The sequence below is a fragment of the Fonsecaea monophora genome, assembly GCF_001642475.1.
Source record: "Fonsecaea monophora strain CBS 269.37 chromosome Unknown Scaff39, whole genome shotgun sequence".
Lineage (NCBI taxonomy): Eukaryota > Fungi > Ascomycota > Eurotiomycetes > Chaetothyriales > Herpotrichiellaceae > Fonsecaea > Fonsecaea monophora.
This window is the reverse complement of record NW_019173970.1, coordinates 101,879-126,517: the sequence shown is the minus strand read 5'-3', so window position 1 is coordinate 126,517 and position 24,639 is coordinate 101,879. Positions and strand designations below refer to the sequence as shown.

General features: G+C 52.3%; 9 protein-coding genes and 1 non-coding gene across 10 annotated transcripts; 7 read left to right on the top strand and 3 right to left on the bottom strand.

Moving 5' to 3' along the window:
* Positions 1-316: 316 nt before the first annotated feature.
* Positions 317-1,972, top strand: AYO21_05914 (allantoinase; the record flags this gene model as incomplete). The annotated part of the gene is made up of 1 exon (XM_022655880.1): positions 317-1,972. One exon carries the CDS (start codon positions 317-319, stop codon positions 1,970-1,972), a length of 1,656 nt encoding a protein of 551 aa, XP_022511800.1.
* Positions 1,973-2,298: 326 nt separating this feature from the next.
* Positions 2,299-2,371, top strand: AYO21_05913. The gene has a single exon. It is a non-coding gene; the product is annotated as a tRNA-Arg (tRNA).
* A 442-nt stretch (positions 2,372-2,813) lies between these two features.
* Positions 2,814-3,560, bottom strand: AYO21_05912 (hypothetical protein; the record flags this gene model as incomplete). Its single annotated transcript, XM_022655879.1, has 1 exon — positions 2,814-3,560. One exon carries the CDS (start codon positions 3,558-3,560, stop codon positions 2,814-2,816), a length of 747 nt encoding a protein of 248 aa, XP_022511799.1.
* A 438-nt stretch (positions 3,561-3,998) lies between these two features.
* On the top strand, positions 3,999-7,951 carry AYO21_05911 (hypothetical protein; the record flags this gene model as incomplete). Its single annotated transcript, XM_022655878.1, has 2 exons — positions 3,999-4,062; positions 4,134-7,951. 2 exons carry the CDS (start codon positions 3,999-4,001, stop codon positions 7,949-7,951), a joined length of 3,882 nt encoding a protein of 1,293 aa, XP_022511798.1.
* A 662-nt stretch (positions 7,952-8,613) lies between these two features.
* AYO21_05910 (hypothetical protein) lies at positions 8,614-9,969 on the top strand (the record flags this gene model as incomplete). The annotated part of the gene is made up of 1 exon (XM_022655877.1): positions 8,614-9,969. One exon carries the CDS (start codon positions 8,614-8,616, stop codon positions 9,967-9,969), a length of 1,356 nt encoding a protein of 451 aa, XP_022511797.1.
* A 244-nt stretch (positions 9,970-10,213) lies between these two features.
* AYO21_05909 (hypothetical protein) lies at positions 10,214-11,473 on the bottom strand (the record flags this gene model as incomplete). Its single annotated transcript, XM_022655876.1, has 1 exon — positions 10,214-11,473. The coding sequence occupies one exon, from the start codon at positions 11,471-11,473 to the stop codon at positions 10,214-10,216; it is 1,260 nt and encodes a 419-aa protein (XP_022511796.1).
* A 388-nt stretch (positions 11,474-11,861) lies between these two features.
* On the top strand, positions 11,862-16,393 carry AYO21_05908 (hypothetical protein; the record flags this gene model as incomplete). The annotated part of the gene is made up of 3 exons (XM_022655875.1): positions 11,862-12,007; positions 12,068-14,533; positions 14,578-16,393. The coding sequence occupies 3 exons, from the start codon at positions 11,862-11,864 to the stop codon at positions 16,391-16,393; spliced, it is 4,428 nt and encodes a 1,475-aa protein (XP_022511795.1).
* Positions 16,394-17,462: 1,069 nt separating this feature from the next.
* Positions 17,463-19,640, bottom strand: AYO21_05907 (hypothetical protein; the record flags this gene model as incomplete). The annotated part of the gene is made up of 6 exons (XM_022655874.1): positions 17,463-17,998; positions 18,122-18,319; positions 18,412-18,611; positions 18,666-18,812; positions 18,871-19,014; positions 19,075-19,640. The coding sequence occupies 6 exons, from the start codon at positions 19,638-19,640 to the stop codon at positions 17,463-17,465; spliced, it is 1,791 nt and encodes a 596-aa protein (XP_022511794.1).
* Positions 19,641-21,305: 1,665 nt separating this feature from the next.
* AYO21_05906 (hypothetical protein) lies at positions 21,306-22,098 on the top strand (the record flags this gene model as incomplete). Its single annotated transcript, XM_022655873.1, has 3 exons — positions 21,306-21,373; positions 21,427-21,613; positions 21,667-22,098. The coding sequence occupies 3 exons, from the start codon at positions 21,306-21,308 to the stop codon at positions 22,096-22,098; spliced, it is 687 nt and encodes a 228-aa protein (XP_022511793.1).
* Positions 22,099-22,545: 447 nt separating this feature from the next.
* Positions 22,546-24,222, top strand: AYO21_05905 (hypothetical protein; the record flags this gene model as incomplete). Its single annotated transcript, XM_022655872.1, has 1 exon — positions 22,546-24,222. One exon carries the CDS (start codon positions 22,546-22,548, stop codon positions 24,220-24,222), a length of 1,677 nt encoding a protein of 558 aa, XP_022511792.1.
* Positions 24,223-24,639: the final 417 nt, after the last annotated feature.

Below are 24,639 nucleotides of genomic sequence, written 5' to 3'. Positions count from 1 at the left end.
AACAGGTCCTGTCTCCCGACGGTGGCTGTGGGTGACCCAAGCCGATACGAGGGATGTGGGCGAGTGGCCGCTGAAAGGTAGTATGTCTCTCTTTTGTCCTCGTCCTTTGTTATCGTTCTCACCTCGATTTCGTTCTCAAAAAGGGTGATGAGACGGTGGTTGACTTTACGCGTTGCTTATCAACTCCGTTGATAAGAATTGTACTCCCCTGTTCACATGCGCAGCGTCTCATATCCACCCGCCGTGTGTTTGCAAGCCTTGTGCTGTTCATATTGATCCTGTCCAAGCGCCTGGTGCTCTGTCACCTACCGTAACAATGACTAGCTGGACCAGAGCCTTCCATCCTTATCCGACACCTCCACGATCTCCTCCAAATGGGTTGCTCGAAACAGCAGGCGAGTCTCCGATAACGGTGATCGCGTCGTCTCGAGCCATCCGATCCGGACGACTTACCGCGGCCACTATTGTGATATCTAATGTCACAGGCAAAATCACTGCAACCTTTGATTCGATCGTTCCTGCATCCGATTTCCCTCCCAATACGCCTTATACCGACTACTCGCCGCATATCCTTCTGCCGGGTTTGATCGACGCCCATGTCCATCTCAATGAACCTGGCCGCACAGAATGGGAGGGCTTCTACACAGGGACGCAGGCTGCTGCGTTTGGTGGAGTGACCACTGTCGTGGACATGCCGTTGAATGCGGTACCACCGACAACCACCGTGGTGGGGCTGCAAGAGAAGATCAAAGCAGCGCAAGGCCAATGCTGGGTTGACGTTGGCTTCTACGGGGGCATCATCCCTGGCAACGAGGGAGAACTCAAGGCTCTAGTCCGAGAAGGAGTGAGGGGCTTCAAGGGATTTCTCATTGACAGCGGGGTGGAAGAGTTTCCTGCCGTCTCATCCACCGACATCGAGAAGGTCTTTGCTGAATTGGCAGATGAACCTACCACTGTCATGTTCCATGCAGAGATGATACCGCCCATTGCGGACTCGGTCGGAGATGACGTCCAGATATCGTTACCTCCCTTGCAGCCACACGGTCCCCTGGACGCGTATAGTACTTTCCTCGAGTCGCGGCCACCCTCCTTTGAGACCTATGCTATCGAGGAAATTCTCTCCTTGGCTCACATTGCGCCAAATCTACCTTTGCATATCGTCCACCTGTCAGCCATGGAAGCGATTCCCTTGTTGAGGAAGGCACGTGCGCAGGGGATTAACATCACAGCCGAAACCTGCCCGCACTATTTGTCCCTGGCTGCGGAACAAGTTGCTCTGGGCGACACAAGGCACAAATGCTGCCCACCTATCCGAACCCAGTTGAACCAAGATCGTCTTTGGGAAGAGTTAACGCAGCATGCCGAGGAGGGGGTCATCAAGACGGTAGTGTCAGATCATTCTCCCTGCACGCCTGATCTAAAGATTCTCCCTTCACACATTCCGGGACATATCTGTCAACCCAAGGACAAGGTCAAAGCCTTACAATTAGAGACTGATAGAGGCGACTTTTTCTCCGCATGGGGAGGCATCTCGTCGGTTGGGCTAGGGCTCCCCATCCTGTGGACAGAAATGACCCGGCGCGGTTTGACCGGTCCAGACTCGGCCATCACTGACGTGGTAACATGGTGCTGCACCAACACTGCTACACAAGTAGGCCTGGAAAAGCAAAAAGGCGACCTTGCCGTCGGCTTTGACGCCGATATCTGTATTTTTGACGACACGAAGGAGTGGATTGTAGAGCCAAGTACGATGCTCTTCCGGAACAAGTGCTCACCGTATCAAGGCAAAACCATGATCGGACAAGTCAAAGAGACGTGGCTGAGGGGACGGCAGGTGTTTGTAAGGGACGGAATGAACAATGGGTTCGTTGGGAAGGAATGCGAGGGGCAGTTGTTGCTGGAACCAAGAATCAAGGAATTGAAGAAGGTCAAGAGTTGGTTCAGGAGGTGGATTTACGACTTTGAAGGTTGACCTTTTGAGGTGTATTTTACGAGATACGGATATTATGACATGATATTCAGTGGACATTTCAAGAGACTTGAAGATTGTCAAGAATTGAGTCGCTTGTAGCGAGTTGTTGTATATCATCCTTCAGACTGATAATTCCTATCCAGAAAAACCTATGAAGTACAAACTGTGACTGTATGTGTGGAGACCGAGTGAGAATAAATGGGATCACGTGAGCCAGCCGTGGCGAAAACTCGGCTCCCACAATAATTTTGTGTTTATATTTTAGCCACACAGATTTCCTCCAACAATCTCCGGATTGAATAGGCTCCGATATCCTAGCGAGAGTTGGACGCGTGGCGAAATGGTATCGCGCTTGACTACGAATCAAGAGATTGCGGGTTCGAATCCCGTCGCATCCTCTTTGATGAATACTTTCTATCAAATTTTTTTCCGTTTTTCGATGATTTTGATTTTGATTTTGGTTTTGGTCTTGGTCTTGGTCCTTTTCGTTTTGGCGCTCATTCTCTTTTTTCTGTCTGCTCTGTTCCTGCGGGGTATATCTTGTGGTGATATCTCTAGTAACCTCTAAGAAGATGTTCATGCGGGCTGTGTCTGGTTTCAGTTGCGAGTGACAGTCTCGGCACGTAATACTTACTTCCCCAAGCCAGAAGGGCTCTTTTCTCCCAGAGAGCTATAGAGATAGGTACTATACGTATCTGTGCGCTGCGTGAAGGAAAAAGGACGCGGAACAGCTTAGATAGCAGAGGGAACGGTAGGGATGCTCTATGATCGAGGCAGAGAAGCAGTTGGGTTAATATCATTGCGAAAGGTGCCCCGAATGCTAGGGCAAGATGCTACCGTCTCACGTTTTGGCCTTCTCTTGATCTTTCTGCCATTTCTCTCTCACGCGCCTCCTCATCCCGCCATTAATTCCCTTCCCCCATATCTCTTCCTTTTCCATGATCGCAGTCGCATCGACAGAGACAGGTGTCCCTTTTGCATCCAGGGCTATTCCTCCTGTTTCTGTACCAGTATACTCCCCCAGGACGACCTTCCGCTCTTTCTTTCTTCTCTCCTTGTCCCTACTCATCTTGACCTTTCTCAGATATGCAGCATATACGCCAACTTCTGCCACCCCCACTACGACCCCCGTAGCTAGAGACAAAAGCACTCGTAGACCATCATTGGCCCACCATCGTGTCAAGTAGAATATTGCAGCGGCGCAGAGGACTATGCTCAGAAAGATGTTGAGGACCAGCGAAGGAGAGACGTCGTCATCTTCATCTTCTCCGTCGGTGTTGAGGGAGACGGAAGTGGATACGAGGGAGGCATATTCGCGCTGTTCCTGTTCTCTCCGCAGCTTTTCCATAAGAGCGACGTATTCTGGAGAGGGCTGGGGTTTAGGTGGCGGTGGAGGGATGTAGACACGGGTGCCGCGAAGAAGGCTGTTGAGAGTGAATTTCTGGCTAAGGCGGGACATGGCGATGAGCGTGGTATGCTCTATTGCCTGCCCGCATGTTGTGGGCAGATCTGCGAGGGACGAGCGATCATCCAGAGAGAGGGAGGAGATGGCAGAGAGAATGCGAGGTGTGGTTGTGAGGAGGACCATCTTGCCGTATCATCCGGATATGCTTCAGAAGACAGATAAGTGTTAGTCTTCCATCCGATGGGATGCTGGTAACCGTGATGAACAGCAGTAGCCTCGCAGCTGGAGGCGCTCACAACAAGGCTGCAACAATGGGTCCCTGGGAAGCTCATTAGCGAGCTCCCCCGCTTGCCAAAGGCGCGCCGAACGGCGTAGATCCTTTAGCCGCGAGGCGGGCAGCTCCAAGGACGAGTAACGTCTCATCGCGTGGGGATCTCTCACTTATTTCTTCCAAAAACCTCAAAACTCCACACGGCTGTTTGCGACTCGATGCAGCAAGCTCGTTATGGACAATTTCTCAAGTGACGCGCATTTTAGTCCTTGTCTCCTCCCACTTGGGCTCTGGTGGTCCGCACGTTCCACGTAATATGACGCGCCTCTTCTTCACAGTGTGCTATTATCATGGGACAAACGCAAAGTCAAGAGTCCGAGTCTGCCTCGCCCCCAAGATCTGAACCTGATGACCGTAAGTGAAGAAGCCCCAAGTCATGTTACTGGCGCGTTTGACGCAAAGCCATTGACCGTGCCTTCCTGAAGAATTTGACATTTCCCAAATCCCCGACGACCGAGACCAAGCTTCGAACCACAATTCCGATGCTGGAACCGACCGCACTCCGGCACATGCTCCTGATGAATCCTCCGGCATGGCAAGGCGCCTGGATGGCAATCGCAAACACAAAGATCAGTCCCTGGCAGTAAAAAAGGACGCAAATGCATCACGTCGGAAGTCCAAAAATCGCCATCGCAAGCGCCGCCTGTCGTCGAACAACACCAGTGACGATGCGTTTGGCGGAGTTCTAAAACGAACTTCTCCTCAGTTGGTCAACCAGGTTACAGACACAAGTCCAAACACCCGACCCTTACAAGATACGGAACCCGAAACATATCACATCTATGCGACGTCAGATACAAGTGATGCAGAAGACACGGACAGTAAGAGACGTGGTGGGTTTAATGCATTTGCGTCTGTCAATGGCGCAAGTCAGAAGAGCACTCCTGCAGTATCAAACACGGGCCTTGACAACTCGCATGATCGGCAACGAGCTCTCGAGAAAGAGGAGAATCAGCACACAAGTTATGCGCGCGAGATTGACGTTACAACAGGCACGAAGGCTCCAGATGGCGAGACTTTAGGCCCGCCTACTACGCGGGTGTCGCATCTCGAGATGAATGGGGAAGGTCGGTTTCTTTGCCCTTTAGCGGAAGTCCACAACTGCAGATTGACCTTTGGCTCGGCCAAGGCAGCTACAAGACATGCCAATATCCACACGACGAGCTTCCGCTGTGTCGTTTGCGGGAAACAGATGAGTCGAAAAGATACGCTAGCCAGACATATGAAGCAGCACAGTGCTTTCCAGATTGCGTCTGCTGAGGCCGCTTCAAACCCCAATGAAGATTCAGAAGCCGAGATGCCGGAGCTACCTCAAGCTATGCAGCCCGATACGTTAAATGACGTGCACGACCGGATAGAGGACGGAGAGCCGCTAGAAGAGGATTCCATCGTATTCGCAACTCCTCAGGAGAGACTGGAAGCAAAGAATCTTGGCCACAACCTTGACGTGGAACTTCAGCCAGAGGAACCTGACAAACTAGAGGTTGAGATGGCTGAAGCTGTGCCCGATGCCGATGTCGTTGAAGTCGTGTCCGACCGACGTTCAAGCTCTCCGTCTAGCGTCTTCGATGAAGCAGAAGATGTCATCGTGAAAGAAACTCCAATGTCAAAAGGGATTCTCAAACGTAAACGGGACGCTGGAGACAGTGCTCAACCCCAGCGACCGAGCCCGGAAAGGACCCGCAAACGCAGGAAGGGGTCGCCCAACTCTCCGCCTACCTCTGTTCCACCTAATGATACGACCAAGCCAGATTCCGTGAAGAAGCCAGAGGACACAGACGCCCTTCAAAACCGGCAAATCACAGACAAGATTGTACCACGACTGCAGAAAAGGCAAGGGAGCATGGATGGTTGGGCCCAAAAATACACACCGGGTTCGGGCCTCAGACATCCAACCCTTAATCCGAAGTCGCCGTCCTCTCGCTCCGTTACGGAACACGTCGAAGTAATCATCCCACAAACAAGTCAGGCCGGTCCTTCTAGCGCAAAATCGAAAAAGAACGCCAACGTCCTGCCAAACCGTGCCAAAAGTGCGGAACTTGGGCGCTCTGAAGTGGATTCCTTTCCAGGACCCAGCCAGAAGAAAAGGAAAAAGGCTCCTTATGCGACTCCAAAAGGGAAAACTCGAGCGGACCCAGATGTCGACTACTCGACTCCTGTGAAAGACTCTGCCCACGGCGAGGTTAATGGACCTAACAGTGATGGAGACAGTGAACCAGTTGAAATCGCGACATCTGTTGCGAAGAGGACGTTTCCAGCGCCGAGGCAGCAAAAGAAAGGTCAGAAAGGGCACGATAACTCCGACTCTGATGCAGATCAATCCAGCAATTCCGACGTCGATGTGAGCAAAGCGGCATCAGCCAAGAAAACCAACAAAGTCACTCAAGCTCCGAGGCCCAAGCAATCCGACAATGGAGATCGGCTCGAGTGCGCTAGATGTCACCGGAGATTTATAAGTCGGGATCTGCTCAATCGTCACCTGAAGAAGCAGTCTGTGCATGTGGGTCTGCATAAGTGTCAAGAGTGTTCGGAGGAATTCTGGGCGAGCACTGCGCTCGCCGCACACGAGAAGGACATGGGCCACGGAAGGGGCAACGGCCTCCAAGGACGCACTGGCGCCTTCAGCCAGACCGAGGTCGAGAAATTGAACAGGTGGAGAGATGCGTTTTGCGACTACCACAACATCACTCGGATCCAATTTAACGATATGATGACCGACACCCTGACACGGGACAAAGGAAACATTTGGCGCTGGCCCTTCATCAAACGAGCAGAATTTCTGAAAGAGTATCGTAATGTCCTGCCAAATCGCAACAAAAGATCGATGCTGCGCTATCGTGAGCGGAACTTTCAGAATGTGGAGGGGTCGAGGAATTGGACGGAGGAAGATGACAAGGACTTGATTCGGTTACACAAAGAACTCGGTCCAAAGTGGGCTGAGATTGCTAAGAGGCTGACAAGGACAGTCGATGCAGTCAGTCAACGGTGGTGGCATAAATTACGATACGGCGATGTGGACACCGGCGAGTGGTCGAAAGCAGAGGATGCTAAGTTTTGGAAGATCTTGGACGAGTTACGGCTTGACTCGGACGGGAACGAACCGAAACATCACCGCATCCCATGGAACAAGGTCAGTGAGAAGATGGGCACAAGATCTGCGCAGCAGTGCTCAAATCATTATCGTGCTCGTCATTCAAAAAAGGAACGAGGAAGATGGATCAAGATTGACGCCCCAGAGAAGAACCCGGGGCTGCGTCGGATTTTGACACCGTCGAAGATGGAGTTGAGGCTGCGAGGCTTGACCACAAGAAGAACTCCAAAGAAAGGCCTGTCAGAGGAGTACGTTCGCGATGACGACGAGGATGACGATGAAGCTTCGGCGGATGTTCAGGAAGATGGCAAAACTTCCGAAAAGGACAAGACGGCAGAGAATACTTCAGAAGAGGACGCTGGCACTGGTCATGGATCTGAACCCGAGTCAGATGTCGAGGCCGAGAACCAATCGCTCTCATCAGCTGATGATGATGGAGTTCCACGCACAAGAGGCCCGGTAATCGCCAAGACGCCTGGTAAGGTTCTGCGATCAAGTCAACTGTTCGAGCAGACCCAAGCCAATACTTCGGCACTGAAACCTTCACAGACGAGCAGTAGGAAGACAAGACTGCCGGAAAGCCAGGACCGACCTTCGCCGAATGTTCCCATTCAACGACGGCGGCTGGAGTCGAGGTCTCCTTTGACAGAAATACCTGTGTTCGAGAATGGTGATCTGGATCTTGGAGAGGAGGACGAGGGAAACGAGAGTGGGAGTGATGTGAGTGATGGTGAAAACTCCAATGACTTGGGTGTCACTCAAGAGCTGGACGAGGAGCTAGAGACGTCCGATTCGTCTGCCGATGGAGACGAAGATGCAGTCGATGCTGAAGCGGCAGAGGCCGAAGACGACGAGGAAGACGACGATAATGATGATGATACTGCGGAAACGGACGAGGACATGGATGGAGAGGATGGGAGCGACACTCATGATAATGTTGATGAAGCATCATCCCAAGAGGATGAGGAGGATGAAGACTCAGAGGCGCCTGCAGAAAACAAGTCGAGTTTCATGGATAGTATCAACGAATCCGTGAAGCGGTCGAGGATGCGCAGCAATCAGTCATGGACGGGGGTACCAGTCCCAGGCACAGGCCAGCGTGGTGGACGGAAATTACGAAAAGGGCACCAGGTGGACAGCGACGAGGAATGAGGATTAAAAGGACCGCTTGACGAGGACGGACGGCCCATACAGCGTAGTCATTTGGTTAAGGACAGTGGCTCCTCTTTTGATCATATCAACAACAGCCTTTACTACATCACATGGTCTCCTTCAGATGCCCCATCCCACCCATGTTGCAGCCTTGCTGAATACGAGTATTCTCGCAAACTATCCAATCAACGACAAAGAGCCAACTCAGCCTTGCGTCATAGTGACAAACTTGGCTCACGTCCCTCTCGCCATATTATTTCAATGTGTGATCTGTGATGCATGTTGTCTGGTGTGCCCGTCCGCCCGGTCCTCCGGCCCTCTGATGTCCGATTCTGATGTTTATCACCTACACATACGTGGTACGTACTCGGTACCTAAGGTATACGAGGTACAAGCTATTCTATCACATCACTTCATACCATATCATATCATATCATATCACACCACACAGCACCACACCACACCACACCATACCACATAACACAACAGGACTACGTCACACTGGTGATACCCGCAAAGATACCTTTCTTGGCTGCCGGGTTCTGGATTCTCAGGTCTCAGGGGCTCATTCATTGTGCGAGTGAGTATAGACTACAAGTATATACCTACCTACCAACCTACCTGGGTAATCCCGCACCATCTGGCTCGTCTCAAGATTCAAAATGTCTAGCACAGCCACGCTCGCCCAGGTCATGCGTCGCGCCGCAAAGGCGCTGCCGCCCATCAACTCGGCCGAATTTGCCAAATCGTTCGACTGGCTGGGTCAATACCAGGTGGTCCTGCTGGGGGATGCCAGCCACGGCACTTCGGAGTTCTATGCCGCGCGGGCAGAAATCACAAAGCGCCTCATCACCGAGCACGGAGTCAAATGTCTGGCGCTCGAGGCGGATTGGCCCGATGCCGAGGCGATTGATCAGTACGTCCGACGGTGGCCAGGCCAGCGTCCTGATCCGGTGCAGACGCCACCATCCCAAGAGAGCCCGTTTCAGCGATTCCCCACGTGGATGTGGAGGAACCGGGAAATGCAGGATCTGGTCCATTGGATGAGAGATTATAACGACGGGTTGCCCGCAGAGGACAAGACGGCCGTGTATGGATTGGATCTATACTCGATGGGCTCTAGCATGAGCTCAGTGATCCAGTACTTACAGAATATCGACCCAGAAATGGCGACCAAGGCAAGAGAACGATATGCGGGACTGCAGCGCTGGGTCAACAGAGAACACCAATACGGCCGCAAGATGCTCCAAGGCAAATACGTGGAGAATCTCAAGACTTGTGAGGAAGATGTCATCAAGATGCTCCTGGAGTTGCTGCGCAAGAGGCTCGAGTACTCGGCCAAAATCAACGATGGTGAAAGATTCCACAGCGCCGAGCAGAATGCCGTGTTGGTGGTGGATGCCGAGGAGTACTATCGTAAGATGTACTACAGTGATGCGGTCAGTTGGAATCTGAGGGATTTGCACATGTTTGACACATTAAAGCGCCTCCTTGACTTCCGGAAATCCAAGGTTGTGGTATGGGCTCACAACAGCCACTTAGGCGACGCACGATATACCGATATGGGCACGCAGCTGGGAGAACTCAATCTCGGCCAGCTCTGCCGCGAGAATCTGGCCGATGTAGTCCTTGTAGGTTGCGGCACACATGACGGCACGGTAGCTGCTGCACATGAGTGGGATGATGACATGCAAATCATGAAAGTCAATCCGTCGCGCGAGGACAGTTGGGAGTATGTGGCCCACAGCACCAATATTCCAAGTTTTGTTCTCGATGTGCGAAAAGCGCACTGTGACGAAGATACGCGCAGAGCACTGTCCGCTAATCGGCTCGAGCGATTCATCGGTGTCATCTACCGGCCAAAGACGGAGTTGTGGAGCCATTACAGTCGCTCCCGGTTGTCCAAACAGTTTGACGCATATGTGTTCTTCGACAGGACGCATGCGGTGGGAGCGCTGGAGAAGACACAGCCCAAGACATCACTGCTCGAAGCCGAAACATATCCGTTTGGTTTGTGATTCTGGGCGACTAGGCAAGAAGCGAGTGTACCAGAGGCCTTCTCACAAAACCTAAGCCTTTCACTGATACAGGCAGCCCAGTAGACTAAACCGTGAACAGGGGTGGTGGTCGCTTCCACTGTCACTAGGTAGATGGAGCACTGGCAGGTTTTTGCACCTGTCGCTTTCTAGCCCAGTCTCGGAAGCATTCAAGCGGTAGGGTAGTTTGGCCAGAAGTCGGCTTCAGAAAGGATGACAGTCTTCATCACCTTCTCCCTAGAATCGAATCAGGGTGCCCGCGGTCTTGTAACCGACTAAGGGGCTCAATCAGACCAAGCACCTCCGGACGCAGTCTCGTCCAGTCAATGGCCAACAATCTTTTTGCGCGTGCCTCAAGAACGGGTACCATGGCCTTTCTCATGGCTTCATTGGCAGGGTTGAGGCCCTCCTGCAAAGCTTGTTTCGCGTAGGAGATGAAAGTCGGAGAAGCGCATCTGACACAGTAATCATAGATATCATCTGCAGAAAGCGTATTGAACCCGCCTTCGCGCATGATAAGTACCGTGTCGGCGGTGACCGAGCGATAATGTTCTCCGCATCGCCGGCCAAAGAAACGAGCCGCGGATTCCGTCCAAGCAAACGGGACCCATGGGATGAGTTTGCATAAGGGATCATCGACCACGACATAGTGCCACCTCAGGAGTCGTCTTCTCGAAATCGTGTACAACTCTTTGGGCTGCCCAGTGACGCTCATTCTGGAATCGTCCGTCACATTGTCCAATTTATCGTTTCGACTACGGACAAAGAAGTCATAGCGTTTGCACAAAGCTTTCAATTGCCTGATCCGGTCCTCTGGGCGCTCACAAGTGGAAGGGATCCTTGGAGCAATGAAGGAGGCCCAGGAACGAAACAACCAGAAAGCTAAGGTAAACCCTGGCAGACGGGCATAGTCTGATCCGTGGTGAAGCAGGAGCTGGAACTCACGACGGGAGATTTGGGGAACTTGGATGTGATTGTCGTCGAGTTTGAGGTTGGAACCGCCGTAGAGAGCAACCACATCCGGGGCACATTCGGGAGGAAGGCGTTTGCAGAGGTTGGCATATTCCTTATGATTGTCCCAGATCTGCGCGATGCCTTGTTTGTAGAATTTGTTCAGTGCAGCCGCCTTCGCCCGGCGATATCTGAGCCGCTGGAGCAGAGTGATGCGACCATTCTTGTTTACTTGGGGAGCAGGGACGAACGGTAAAGGCGGAGGCCGTAGGGAGGAGAGACCGCGAGCGGAGGGGCCATTAGGGACAAGCGGCTTGAGACGAAGAACGTCGGGATAGGTAGGTGTCTCAGTGAAGAAACCAGGATAGAGCTCTTCAAGCCAGGATTTGGACGTCGAACGGCTCCGCAGTGGCCGCCCAGCAGAAATAGCAGGACCAGAGAAGTGGGAGGGTGAGATCGAAAGTGAGCGGCAGAAGACTCTGCTGAGGGATCTAGAGTTGCTTACACCGTGGTTGAGGCGAGGTGAGAGGCTCATTGACGTGTGATGTGCGAGATATACCGCGGTGAGAGAGAGGCGCGGATGAGATAGAGTGTCAATTGTGAGAGGCTGCGTCAAGTCAAAAATGTCAAATGGTCGTTGGAGGTGGAGACGCGTATCTGAGATCTGAGACGCGCAGTTTCTCCAAAGAATTTCTGGGCCGTTTCTGTACAATCTGGCCTCCTCTACCACCACCCTGTCGTCAAGTCAATCACCACCTATTTCCTTGTACACTTGATTCCACCTCGCCTTTTCGTCTTGTGCTGGCTCTACAATCACTGCTCACGCAGCCTGGATTGCCCCTCCCTCCCAACATGCACCACTGAACAAGAAATTCCTCAGGGCACCGCATCTTCGACACTCCTTTCTATGCAGCCTCGTCAGAATGCGTACTTTACATAAACGCTGGACATGGTCCCTCCTCGCTCTTTTGTCTTGGGACTCACTCATCACCCTCACAAGAGCAACTTCTTCCGTCAATGTTGCTCTACAGACCTCCTTCTCGGCCGGTCCATATCTGGTCGAGTTGCTGTACGCACTTCCCGCCCCTCGTTTCATCAATGCTTCGACCATGCACTAACATGCGATCAGAGAAACGGCTGCTCTTGAGAACTCGTCGTCCTACTTCCCTCTTCTCGACCGCATCGCCGATGGTACCTTTACAGATTTGCAAACGGAACAAGAGCTGTATACTAAATTCCTCGACGTCGTGCAGAATGATGGGCACCTTTCCACTCCGGAGTCTGTGTCTTCCTTCAAGTTCGCCCTTGCCCTTCATGCTGCAGCACCAAGGGTCGAAGCTCATTTCCAATACTACAACACTTCTGTTCAACCGCACCTGATGGCTGCTCAGGATGCCGTCTGCCCCGTTTGGGTCTATTTGGATGGCCAGCAATTTTGCTCGCCTACCTTGGATCGTGCTCAGCAGATGGTCTCTATTCCGGATACTGTGAATGATCTCCCGTTTGATCGGGTCCTCGGTGCTTCATCTGATGGACCTTCGTCTATCCTCTATGCAGACATCACGCACCCCTTGTTCGGGCAGTTCCACAGTGTCGTCAGTCAGACGGCCCGCGAAGGAAAGTCTACATACAGAGTACGGTACAGACCTTCAACGATAGTCTCTAGTAGACCGATCTATGTTACAGGCTATGGCGTGGAGCTCGTTTTGAAGCGCACAGACTACATCGTTATTGACGACCGGGATGCCCAAAAGACGGGAGATTCGACGCCGGAACAACTATCGTTGGAGACCAAGGATGATGAGATCAAAGATCTGAAGCCCCTAACCACTTCAGAAGTGGCCAAGCTAGGCATCAATGCTGCTAGCTTCATTCTCTCAAGCTCGAGCCCTCTGGATACTCTATTACAGGTCACTTCGGATTTCCCCAAATACTCTTCTCTCCTCGCCTCGGTAAATGCCAGCAAAGAGTTCGTTCTCGAACACAGGGCAAATAGAGATCGATTCCTACCATCGGGATACAATGTCTTGTGGATCAATGGTGTGCAGATTGAGCCTCGACAGATGAATGCCTACTCTCTTCTCGACCATTTGCGAAGAGAAAGGCGTATTATCGCCGAGCTCAAGAGTCTGGGTTTGGCATCGTCAGAAGCCATTAGCCTCCTCTCAAGTGAGATCATCGCCGAAGCACAAGCTAATGAAACTCCTCAGCGATTCGACTGGCGCGATGATTCTGAAGCCGGTGGCGTCTTGATGTGGCTGAATGATCTGGAACAAGATAAACGATATGCTGGTTGGTCGTCCTCTCTGCGGTCTTTGTTCCAAAGAACATATCCCGGGCAACTTCCCCAAGTATCTCGTGATATACATAATCTCATCGTGCCGATCGACATGGGCAATATGAAAGACATTGAACTGGTCACCACATCACTACAGAGTCTCGTCCGGCGACAAGTTCCCATCAGAATTGCTCTGATCCCCACTGGTGAAGGGGAAACAGCGGACACATACTCAAAAGTCGCATATCACATTTCAGATACCTATGGTTTAACTGCTCTGATGAGCTTCTTCTCCGATATTGTCGCTGCAAAAAGGATAGATACAAGTCCTGAGAAAAGCTTCAAGACTGCCATCAGGGGTCGAGCTACAAGGGAAGGAAAAGAGCCGTTAGCCTTTCACAAGGTATTGAACGACGAAAGCCTAGGTCTACGACTGCAAGCACGAGATGAATACATGAAACGTTTGGCACTTGCACGGCCCAATCCTCCCTTACTCGTCAACGGAGTGGTTATACCGAGGACGGATAACTGGTTTGAGCTTTTGAGTGCTCGGTTGTATGCAGATCTTCAGCTGGTACAGCAAGCAGTGTTTCAAGAAGCCATCTTGGAAGAATCTTGGGTTCCTGAGTTCTTCCTCTTCCAAGCTGTCAAACGGCGCAATGAGATGGTCTTTCCGGATAACGCCAAAGATGTTGAAATTGTTGATGTTGGCCAAATAGCCGTTGACTTCGCCGACAGCTTTGCACGCCTGCCTCGCCTGGCTGGGGCAGAAGCGACATTGTTGAGCGACCGTGCTCACCTTCTTGTTGTTGTCGACCTTGAATCCGAGACTGGCCGGACCTTGCTTTCGGAAGCGCTACTGTTCCACCAGCGAAATCCTGAGATAGAAATGCTCATCATTCACAACCCTGGTCCTGAATCACAAATCTCAAGTTTTGCCCGTGGTCTCTACGCGCTCTTACAGGAGGACGGTCGCGACCTGACAGTCGATAGCCTCGAGCAGTTACTCAAGGGCGATCTGAGCTCTTCTGCGGATGATCTGACAGACGCATCGGCCGAGTTTTGGAGTTCTCATGCAGATTTACTCCAGACGTTATCATTTTCAGAAGGCCAAAATGGGCTGTGGCTCAACGGGCGTCTCTTAGGACCCCTTGACCAAGGTTTCACCTCTGTCGACTTCGAGGCGTTGCTTGAGTTCGAAAGGAGAGAACGAATAGCACCGGTTACGACAGCCATCACTGGACTTGCGCTGGAAGACCGATTTACCGGGGCTCTCGACCTCGCAAAGATTACCTCGCTTGTTGCTCGATCTTTGAAGTCTGACTTGCCAGAGGGCTTGAGAGAATCCGCGCCCTGATCAGGATGGAACGCTTCAAATTCTGGAATGGCACTCATACGTCTATTAAGATATCGAACTCGGACGACATTAATATTCAGATTGTGGCCTCGATTGATCCCGCCTCTGAGCTGGTTCAACAGTGGGTTCCGATTTTGGAGAGCCTGTCACGGCTGAATGGAGTGAGCGTGCAGATCTTCTTGAACCCGAAAGACAGAATGACCGAGCTGCCAGTCAAACGGTTTTTCCGGCAAGTCATTAGTGCAGAGCCCAGTTTCGACTCCCATGGTTCCCTATCCATCCCCAATGCATCGTTCAGTGGTATCCCCAAGGATACGCTCTTCAACCTAGGAATGGTTGTGCCTCCATCATGGTTGGTGGCGCCCAAGATATCCATCCATGATTTAGACAATATCAGGCTCAGTAACCTAGCCGAGGGCGAGAATATCGACGCTGTCTATGAGCTTGAGCACATTCTCATTGAAGGCCATGCAAGGGACGTGACTAGTGGTCCACCACCTCGTGGCGTGCAACTACTGCTGGGAACTGAGGACGAGCCTCATTTTACAGACACCATCGTCATGGCCAATTTGGGATACTTCCAATTCAAAGCCAATCCTGGATACTGGCAAATTTCATTGAAACCAGGGAGATCATCAAAGATCTTCAACATTGATAGTGTTGGTCCCCATGGTTACTCTGCTCAGCCGGGCGACGAGACCACATCAGTCGCTTTGCTCTCCTTCCAAGGGCTGACTTTATTCCCTCGGCTTTCCCGAAAACCCGGTATGGAAGAAGAAGATGTCCTGGAGTCATCTGCGCTTGGAGGTGCCATGGACTACCTTAACAAGGGAGCTTCCTTCGCATCTTCAGCACTTTCCTCGCTGGGCTTCAAGAAGACGTCTTCGAACGCCGACATCAACATCTTCTCAGTGGCTTCGGGCCACCTTTACGAAAGGATGTTGAATATCATGATGGTGTCGGTCATGAAGCACACGAAACACAGCGTCAAGTTCTGGTTCATTGAACAATTCCTGTCACCATCGTTCAAGAGTACTCTGCCCATACTTGCAGAACACTACGGCTTCGACTACGAGATGGTGACTTATAAATGGCCTCACTGGCTTCGAGGTCAGAAGGAGAAGCAGCGGGAAATTTGGGGCTACAAGATCTTGTTCTTGGACGTGCTCTTTCCACTGGATCTAGACAAAGTCATCTTCGTGGATGCTGACCAAATCGTGCGCACAGACATGATGGAATTGAACAAAGTGGACCTGAAGGGAGCTCCTTACGGCTTCACGCCCATGTGCGACTCTCGCACCGAGATGGAAGGATTCCGCTTTTGGAAACAAGGATACTGGGAGACATATCTCCGAGGGAAACCCTACCACATATCGGCCCTCTATGTGGTTGACCTCAAGAGATTCCGTCAACTTGCCGCTGGCGATCGCCTCCGACAACAGTACCAAGCACTGTCGGCTGACCCAGCCAGTCTCTCCAACCTGGACCAAGACCTGCCGAACCATATGCAACACAGTCTCCCCATCCACAGTTTGTCTCAGGAATGGTTGTGGTGTGAGACATGGTGTGATGACGCCAGCTTGGCCAAGGCCAAGACGATTGATTTATGTAACAACCCACTCACGAAAGAACCCAAGTTGGACAGGGCGAAGAGGCAAGTGCCTGAATGGACACTGTACGACGAGGAGATTGCAGGAGTCATTCGGGCGGCAAAGGAGCAGGCGTCGGCGGTCACGGACAACAGTGAGGGTTTGGAGGACGCTGCTGATGGCGAAAACCTAGAAAATGTTGAAAGTGAGCGTATCCGGGATGAATTATGATGATGTTGTTGTGTATCTTGCTTTTGCTTGACATTGGGGGAAATACCAAAATCTGTGGATAGAAACTTATAGAGCTAGCTGTATACTACTATACTACCACCACATGAAAAAAAAGAAATGGCGATTTTAAAGATTCATATATACCTCCCTCTGATTGACTGAGTGAATGACTGAGGAAGTGAGGAAGTGAGGAAGTGAGGAAGTGAGGAAGTGTAGAGGACCTGGCCACTCTGGAGCATTGCCGCAGACAGGTCTAAAACACCGGGTACGGACGGCAGAGGAAAGCGAGAGTACCGAGTCACATACATCAGAGCACCCGCTAATGCCTGTAGCACGTGTTCCCACCGAGTAGGAATTTTCGTTCAAGAGGGTCAAGAAGGCAAGGAGTCAACGGTCAGGAATCAGGACCCAGGACGAGCCAAGCAAAGGTCAAGGAAAGGCCAAGAAGACGTCTACATAGGTCATGGTCAAGGTGTCTCGAGAGGGATAGGTGCTTGGGAAATTAGATACTCGCTAGGTATGTAGGTAGGTAGGTAGCTAGGAAGTCCTGAAGTACAGACTCTGTACCGAGTGAATGAATATACGGGGGGGGAGAGTAACTTGACTTGGCTGGACTCGGCTTGACTCGACTCGACTCTATGTGTATGTAGAATACGGTGTGTGGGGGTGGTGGTGGTGGTGGTGTCCATCCCCTCATGTCATATAGTAAGTACCAGTATCACATCATATTCTATCTGGCTATCTGACTGTGTTGCCGTATACACCGGCTTCAGATTGATACTTTTCTCTCTTTTCCTCGGGGTGACTTCTGGTCCTGAACTTCCCCTTTCTCCTCTCTCCCAGTGACGAGGTCACGAATGTCCCAGGTATGGATGTATGTGTGTGTGTATGTATGTATGTATATATGGGTGGTTGTTGCGCTTTTCGGATTCACCAATCATCTCGGATGAACAAAGGTCTTTGCAGGCGGGTGGCCGAGCGGGTTGGGGCGTTCGGTTCGCTGAGCCAGCCCTCGTCCAAGCCCTCCAGTCCCTTCCTGGAAGATGAAAGACACGTAAACAAGACATCACTACCTGATCCTCGCGGCCACTCGGTTGGTCATGTACTTGCCAATGTTGCCGATGAACAAGCAGGCGATGATGGCGCACCCGCCAAACGCAATACTCGTCAGCCACACGTACTTGAGCGACTCGGCGTACGCCCAGCGGGACCCGACCGCACCCGCCTCGATAATGTCCGGAGTGACACCGGGGACGGTCGTAAGATTGGTGGGCGCGGTCAGGTACGTCTCGACGAAACGGGGAGCGGATGAGAGCGGGAGTCCCGCGGCGACAGCGTACTCTGCAATGTACGCGGGGAGTTTCGGCGTGAGTTTGTTAATGAAGACATTGTAGTAGATGGCGTAGCCGATACTCCCACCCACGGCGCGGATGGTGAGCGACAGGGCGACACACGTAGCGATCGACGTGTCCGGTGTCACGGTGATAGCGACGGTGGCTGCCGGGACAAGAACAGCGCCGACCCCGAAGCCAGTGATTGTCCCTACACCAATAGCGAGACCCTCCCGGTCGGGAGTGATCGCAGCAATAGCGCCGCCAAAGGCCGCTATATCACCTTGCTTAGTTTGAGGCAACGATGCGCAGGCAATCGAGAAGTGAGGGAGGTGGGAGAGTTATGTGGTGATGGGGGAAAGGGATCCTTTCTAGGAAATGGGTCAGGGAGACGTACTCATAATAATGCAGCCAGCAAGGAGGATCTCTCGGTTGTGTCCCTTAAACCAAGACAAGGCAGCGTTCGCAAAGACCGCACCAAAGGTGGTGGACAACCCGGGACCGAGACCCCGAAGACCAACATGGACCGGATCAGGTTCAAAGACCGTGCTGTACACCAGGGGGAAGAAGTTCAGCATGGCGTAAAAGTTCATGCCTGTGGTAGAAAGAAACACCATGTCAGCAAAACATTTTCACTCTTTTGATTCATGGCCCAGTTGAGCCAGGATCGGGAGAGTCTTCTTTTACCTGCAACAAAGGCGATTCCATAAGCCATTCCAACAATTCTTTGTCCTGAAAACATCTCATGCGGCACCATAGGTTCTTTGCAGTACTTCCATTCCCAAATGACAAAGGCGGCGATGAGAAGAATGCCAATGATGAGTTGTACAATGACATATGCGCTCTTCCAAGGGTGAGAGTAACCTCCGGCTTGAAGAGCGACCAGCCTACATCCCTGGTCAGCTATGAGACGACGTGAGCCAGACAAAAGGGAACCTTACACAAGCGTCAAACCCATAATAGACAGAGCTCCACCAATGTAGTCAATCTTCTTTAGAATGGCTTTGGCTTCCATCCCTTTTGCTCGGGTCTGGGACTCTGGAAAGTAGACGGCGAAGATGAGAACCCACCAGACACCGTTCCAGATCCTATACATCTGTCAGTCCTGCTTCGACACCGATGTCGCGGGACCAGGACCAAACTTACACGCAAATCCACATGCCCCATCTCCAAGTGTGGTAGGTCGATAAGAGCTGAGCGAACAGCAGATATGGCGTAAATGGGAGCACAAAAGCTGTAACGAGAGCAAGGTAAATGCCTCGTTTGTTGACAGGCACTAGCTCAGAAGTCCTATAGACGCCTTTGTCAGTTCCCCTCGGATCGATTTCTCGTCAATGCATCATTCCTTACCCGGCAAGCGCAGTCAATTCACCAATCGCGGCACCGCCGCCAGCAAACGCCATACCGACAACCCCTTGTCCGAACTTATGAGCAGTACCGATAATGACACAGCCCATCATCAGCGAGACGCCACCAACAAGGGTGATGAGCCGACGGCCGAGAAGATCTTGGAGATAGCCGCAGAAAGGAGCAACCGCAGATAGGGTGAGTGCATAGGCCACGGTTAACCAGGCAGATGCCTCCGCTCCACCAATATCTGCTGCGATGAATGTGAGGGAACCGCCCACAAAGTAGAGGGGAATCTGAGAGCCAACATAGAGCCCGCTAAGAGCAACCGTGGCAACGAAGGTCTTCAGCGTCCATACTGTCTGGGTTTGATACTCTGGTGTCGTCTCGCTGTTGGGTTCAGAGGAAGATCCACTTGCAGTAGCCAATTCGTCTTTGGCATGCGCCTTCTCGTCTTCGGTGTGAGCGTGCTCTCGATGCTCTAGCATCTCTTTATCATGGCGGAGCTCAGCATCATGTTGCACCTCATGTTCGAGCTTGTCGGTGTTCTCCGGCGGTACGACACTCATGATGGCCTTCTCAATAGGAACCAGCAAACTTGAAGGGTTGAATTTTCAGGAGGAGAGAAGCTAGCGGTGCTTTGAGAAGGACAGACTGCGATGCCATCTCGATGTCGATTAAATACCCCTGCTGTCAAAGTGCCACGGCTCCCCGCTTCTTGGGTCGAGGCCCTACGATCCCAGCCCTTTGTAGTGCCGGATGCCTCGGTCATGATGTGAGCCAACAAGGGTTGCAATCTGGGGTTTTGAACAAGGGATTCAGTTGGTCATAATGCTGGAGGACGCGAATGTGATCTGGAGGCCATTTGACTTGGTGCAGGGATAAATGTAGCAACCCCTTTGTCATTGGCTGGTTGGGAATATGCTCCTGGCAATCATGCGCAGGCGAGTCAGCGGTTCTGAGTAGGAGCATGCAAATCGATCTCTTGAATCCCCAGCTTGTCGTCCTATTCGCCCCACTTATCAAATAAACTTGAGACTCCGGATTATTCCCCGCAAATTACCACGACTCTGCGGGAGGTCACCAACGTGGAGCGCCCGCGAGCCAAGTAGGGGTTGTTGATCATGCCACATTGAGAAGTGTGTAATAAGGCGTCCTTGACGTTGGAATTGCCTGCAAGGGATATCCCAACCACCTCGGTTAACTGTTTTGGATCTGGTCTGCTTCGGGTCATCAAGCGAGGGTTCAACCTCAGCAATTTGGATTCCTGGCATTGGCACTGTGGTTACCCTCCCAACGGGAATCAAATTATTGCCTCGTACTGTCGACTAACCTGTAGTAGTGGCGGGATTCTTTCCCATGGCCGAACGCAGGGAAAATACCCAGGACGTTTCTTTCAGAGCATTGACATTCACGCCGAGTGAGCTCGTGAATGTCGCCCACCAGGGGATGTCTTGCCAAGATGTTGTGATGCTGGGAATCAGACAAGTATCCAAGAGGCCAGCGGAAGATGGCCGCGTAGGCACTCTTGTATGGTAGATGGATAGACTGACATGTCGCGGCACTCGTCAAACGTGACTTTTGCAAGAGAGGCTTGGGAACACGGAATTCACCCTTTCAGACAATGGCTTTCCTTGGATAGACTAGTCGTTGCGAAACGAAAGCTTTTCGTAAACCTCGGTCGACCGAAGATCATATGGTGGAAAAACCGCGGTGAGTGCTGTCCTTTGCCCAAGCTTCATACAAGCCCTGCTTCCTCTGATCAAGATGGAGGATCGCTTTTGTGTAATGAAGGAAGGAGAGAGGTCTCGACAGCTTCCTTGTACTTTTTCCGACCGATAATAGGCATCATCGTGGAGCATGGATCGTTGTTCATCCGACGCTATTCTGCTTTGGGCGGCATTTCCCGATCTGGAATCCCGGGAAGATCCATTGATGTTGCTCCCGCCGGTGCTGTACGTCTACCAATTTTGTCCACAAGGCTCGGTGAGTTTGAAACACAATTGGAATGTAGGCAGCATCATTCCCGCTGTTGTGACTGGTGAAGGGTGAAACCTCCAGCCCCTGAAGAGGGCGCCGACCCCGAAGAAACATGCTCAGTCTCGAAGTGAATGCTCCGTTGACTATGGGAAGATGCATTATAAGAACACGCATGGCCCTTTGGACTTTGAGAAGATCTTCATTGCAAGAAGAACAACAGCAACCAGAGTTCGAATTTTCCCAGCAGAAACAACATGGCCGCATCCTTTGATCTGTCCAAGCCCAACCGCACCATCCACGCCGGGGTGATTCTTCTGAACGCGTACGGTTGTCAAGCCTACAGAACTGTCAGGTTAAACTAACTTCGGGCAACAGGGAAACGGAGATTCTCGATGTGGCCCCCATTGACCTGTTGAATTCAGTGTCCAAGAATTTTGTTCAGACCCTGGAAGAGTTTGCTCTGCCTGGTATGGCTGCCCAAGCTCTCGACATTGATTTCCATTGGGTCAATCAGACGGGGAAAACTGCCAAACTGACAGGCGGTGTCTCGGTCCAACCAACCGTGAGTCTGGCTCCGAATCTTCCTTCGGATCATGCTCCTCATCGTTGACGCAGGATGACTTCTCGACATGCCCACCACTTGACATAGTCCTGATGGGAGCTCATTTGAACGGGTATAATCCCAATGAGGTGGAGCTAGACTTCGTGCGTAAAAGTTACGAGAACTGCTCGGCCTTCATCACCATTTGCGGCGGATTGCAGGCTGCATTCCAGGCGGGACTGTTCAAAAACAAGACTGTGGCCGCACCTCGATTCATGTTGGAACAGCTTCGCGCGACGGGCCCTGAAACTACTTGGGTGGAGGAGCGCTGGCATAGGGACGGCAAGCTCTGGACAAGCGGCGCTTTGCTCAATGGGCTGGACCTCATGCGTGCGTTCGGGACAGAGTATTGGGGCGGTGAGGGCAGCTTGATCCAGTTTGCGTTCGACAGCGGCCACTGGCCGTTGAGAGACGTTCAATATAGAGATGCTCCAACGAAATATTGAGCGTGAGTGGCTCGTGCTTGTCGGCGAGGGAGAATGAGCAAGGGGCCGAGGGGCGCAGGGCGGAAATGGGATTTGACTGTGTGTCCAAGTGGTGGTACGGTGGTACGTCCTAGTGATCCACCGTAGCATTAGTACGGCGGATGTCTTCCTCATAAGCCGCAAGTGGATTTCCACACGCAGGCAAATTGGTCCGAAGGAAGAACCTCCGTCTGATCCGATATCAATTCATCTGCCTGTATCGAGTACTTTTCCGCTCTAAACTTACAAAGCACATTGGCCTCTGCATCCTACTTAGTGGCATTTTGGCCTTGAAAGTACGTACGGTTCGACTACACCCGGACCATTGGATCTTACTTTAGGGCCCGCAGCCGGAGCTATGTCTGAAGATCTGGAACGAGGAAAGTAGTGCTGCCTCGTGTTTCCAGGACCTCTAAGAAGCTTGCCATTATGGTAGACAGCCAATGCGGGGAAGACGCCTCCGAACGTCTCCTCAGCCAGCACAAGGAAGCCGTGTCGCGCGTGTCTGACCGAATTGCCAGCTTTCATGCCCGCAAAATTCCCTTTCGCATCTTCCATGGCAATACCAACTCGACTCGCCTCAGCGACCGTACAAGAGACGCCACCGTCGACATCTCCACTCTTGACCATGTCATCTCGGTCTCGCCTTCGAAGCGTACTTGCCTCGTTGAGCCCAACGTCCCTATGGATCGTCTGGTCGCTGCGACCCTGGAGCACGGCTTAGTTCCCCCCGTCGTCCCAGAGTTTCCAGGCATCACGGTTGGAGGTGGATTTGCGGGGACGGCAGGCGAGAGTAGCAGCTTCAAGTACGGCTTTTTCGACGGGACCGTGACCTGGTTCGAGGTGGTCCTCGCGGACGGAGAAGTCGTGACGGCCTCGGAGACGGAAAGGGCAGACTTGTTCCATGGGATGGCCGGCACATTCGGCTCAATGGGTGTCATTACCTTGTTCGAGATGCGATTGATCCCGGCCAAGGAGTTTGTCGAACTGTCGTATATCCGGGTCGGCGACATTGAACAAGCACAGGAGGTGATCAAGCAGGTCTCAAAGCAGGAAGGCGTGGATTTCGTGGACGGGATAATGTTCGCTCCGGAGAAGGGCGTCGTGCTCGCAGGCCGCCTCGCCAACCGAGGCGAGAAGAACCAGGACCTGCCGATCGTGACATTCACCAAGCCGTGGGATCAGTGGTTTTACCTCCACGCAGAAGAAAGAATGGACAGTACCGAGATCACAGGCCCGGGACCTCAATCACCGTCATCACCGTCCCATCCCCGCGACTTGATCCCCTTGAGAGACTACCTCTTCCGTTACGACCGTGGCGCCTTCTGGACCGGCCGCTTCGCATATAAATACTTTTGCATCCCCTTCACACGCACCATCCGCTGGCTGGCGGACTACTTTATGCACACCCGCATCATGTACCACGCCTTACACCGCTCCGGCCTGTACCAGCACTTCATCATCCAGGACATGGCTCTCCCCAACAAAAACATTCCTGAGTTCTCTCACTGGCTAGACCGGGAGTTGCCGCACATCTATCCGCGCTGGCTGTGTCCCTTGAGGCATGGGACCAGCGTGAGCATGAACCCCCATCTACGGAACCGGCCTGTGTCATCCGCGGAGCCCAGCCCGACCTCAACCTCGACCTCAAAGACAGACTCAACCCCCGACCCACGGAGCAGTGAGGGCGACGATGATGGAAGTGATGACTTTGACAACGCGCTCCTCAACATCGGCGTCTGGGGCGAAACACCCCCCAACACGCTCCACGTCACGATCAACCGACTCATCGAGAGCAAACTCAAATCCCTGGGCGGGATGAAGTGGCTGTACGCCCAGACGTTCTACACCGAGGACGAATTCTGGTCCATCTACGACCGGAAGTGGTACGACGGCATGAGGAAGAAGTACCGCGCCGACGGCCACATACCGAGCGTCTACGAAAAGGTTCGGACGAGGGACATATTCGAGGTTGACGATGACGGCAAGGTGCTCCGCGACGCGGCCCTGCCGGTGGAAAAGGGCGTGTGGAGCATTTGGCCCATTGCGGGCGTCTACGGGGTCTTGAGCGCCTTGAAAGGTGGCGATTATCTGCGCAAGCGCTAGCAAAAGGGTGAATCCTCCACGCGCCTTCTTCGGGGGTTGTTGGCTGGATTTTGATATATCAAGACGTTGCGAGTCGTTGTATAATGACCCACCAAGTCAAACATATATAGAGATACAATGGAATTTAGAAGTATAGATAGACGGGTTGATAGGTTGGTCTGGTTGGTTGATTGGCATGTCGGCTGGTCAGTCGGCTATATCCACCGAGTCCTCTCCTCCCAATGAGCATGTATATACTCGGTATGGCCAGAATCTTGAATCTCACGGCATTCAGGTCGTTTGGAGAGGTCATTTTCTTTAGACGTTCCGAGGGGGCAGAGTCTGCTGAGGTGTTGTTGTGAACACGTACGAAAGGGTCATTCATGGCATACATACATACATTCTAATACTGCATAGGAAGAAAACTCTCTGTTACGC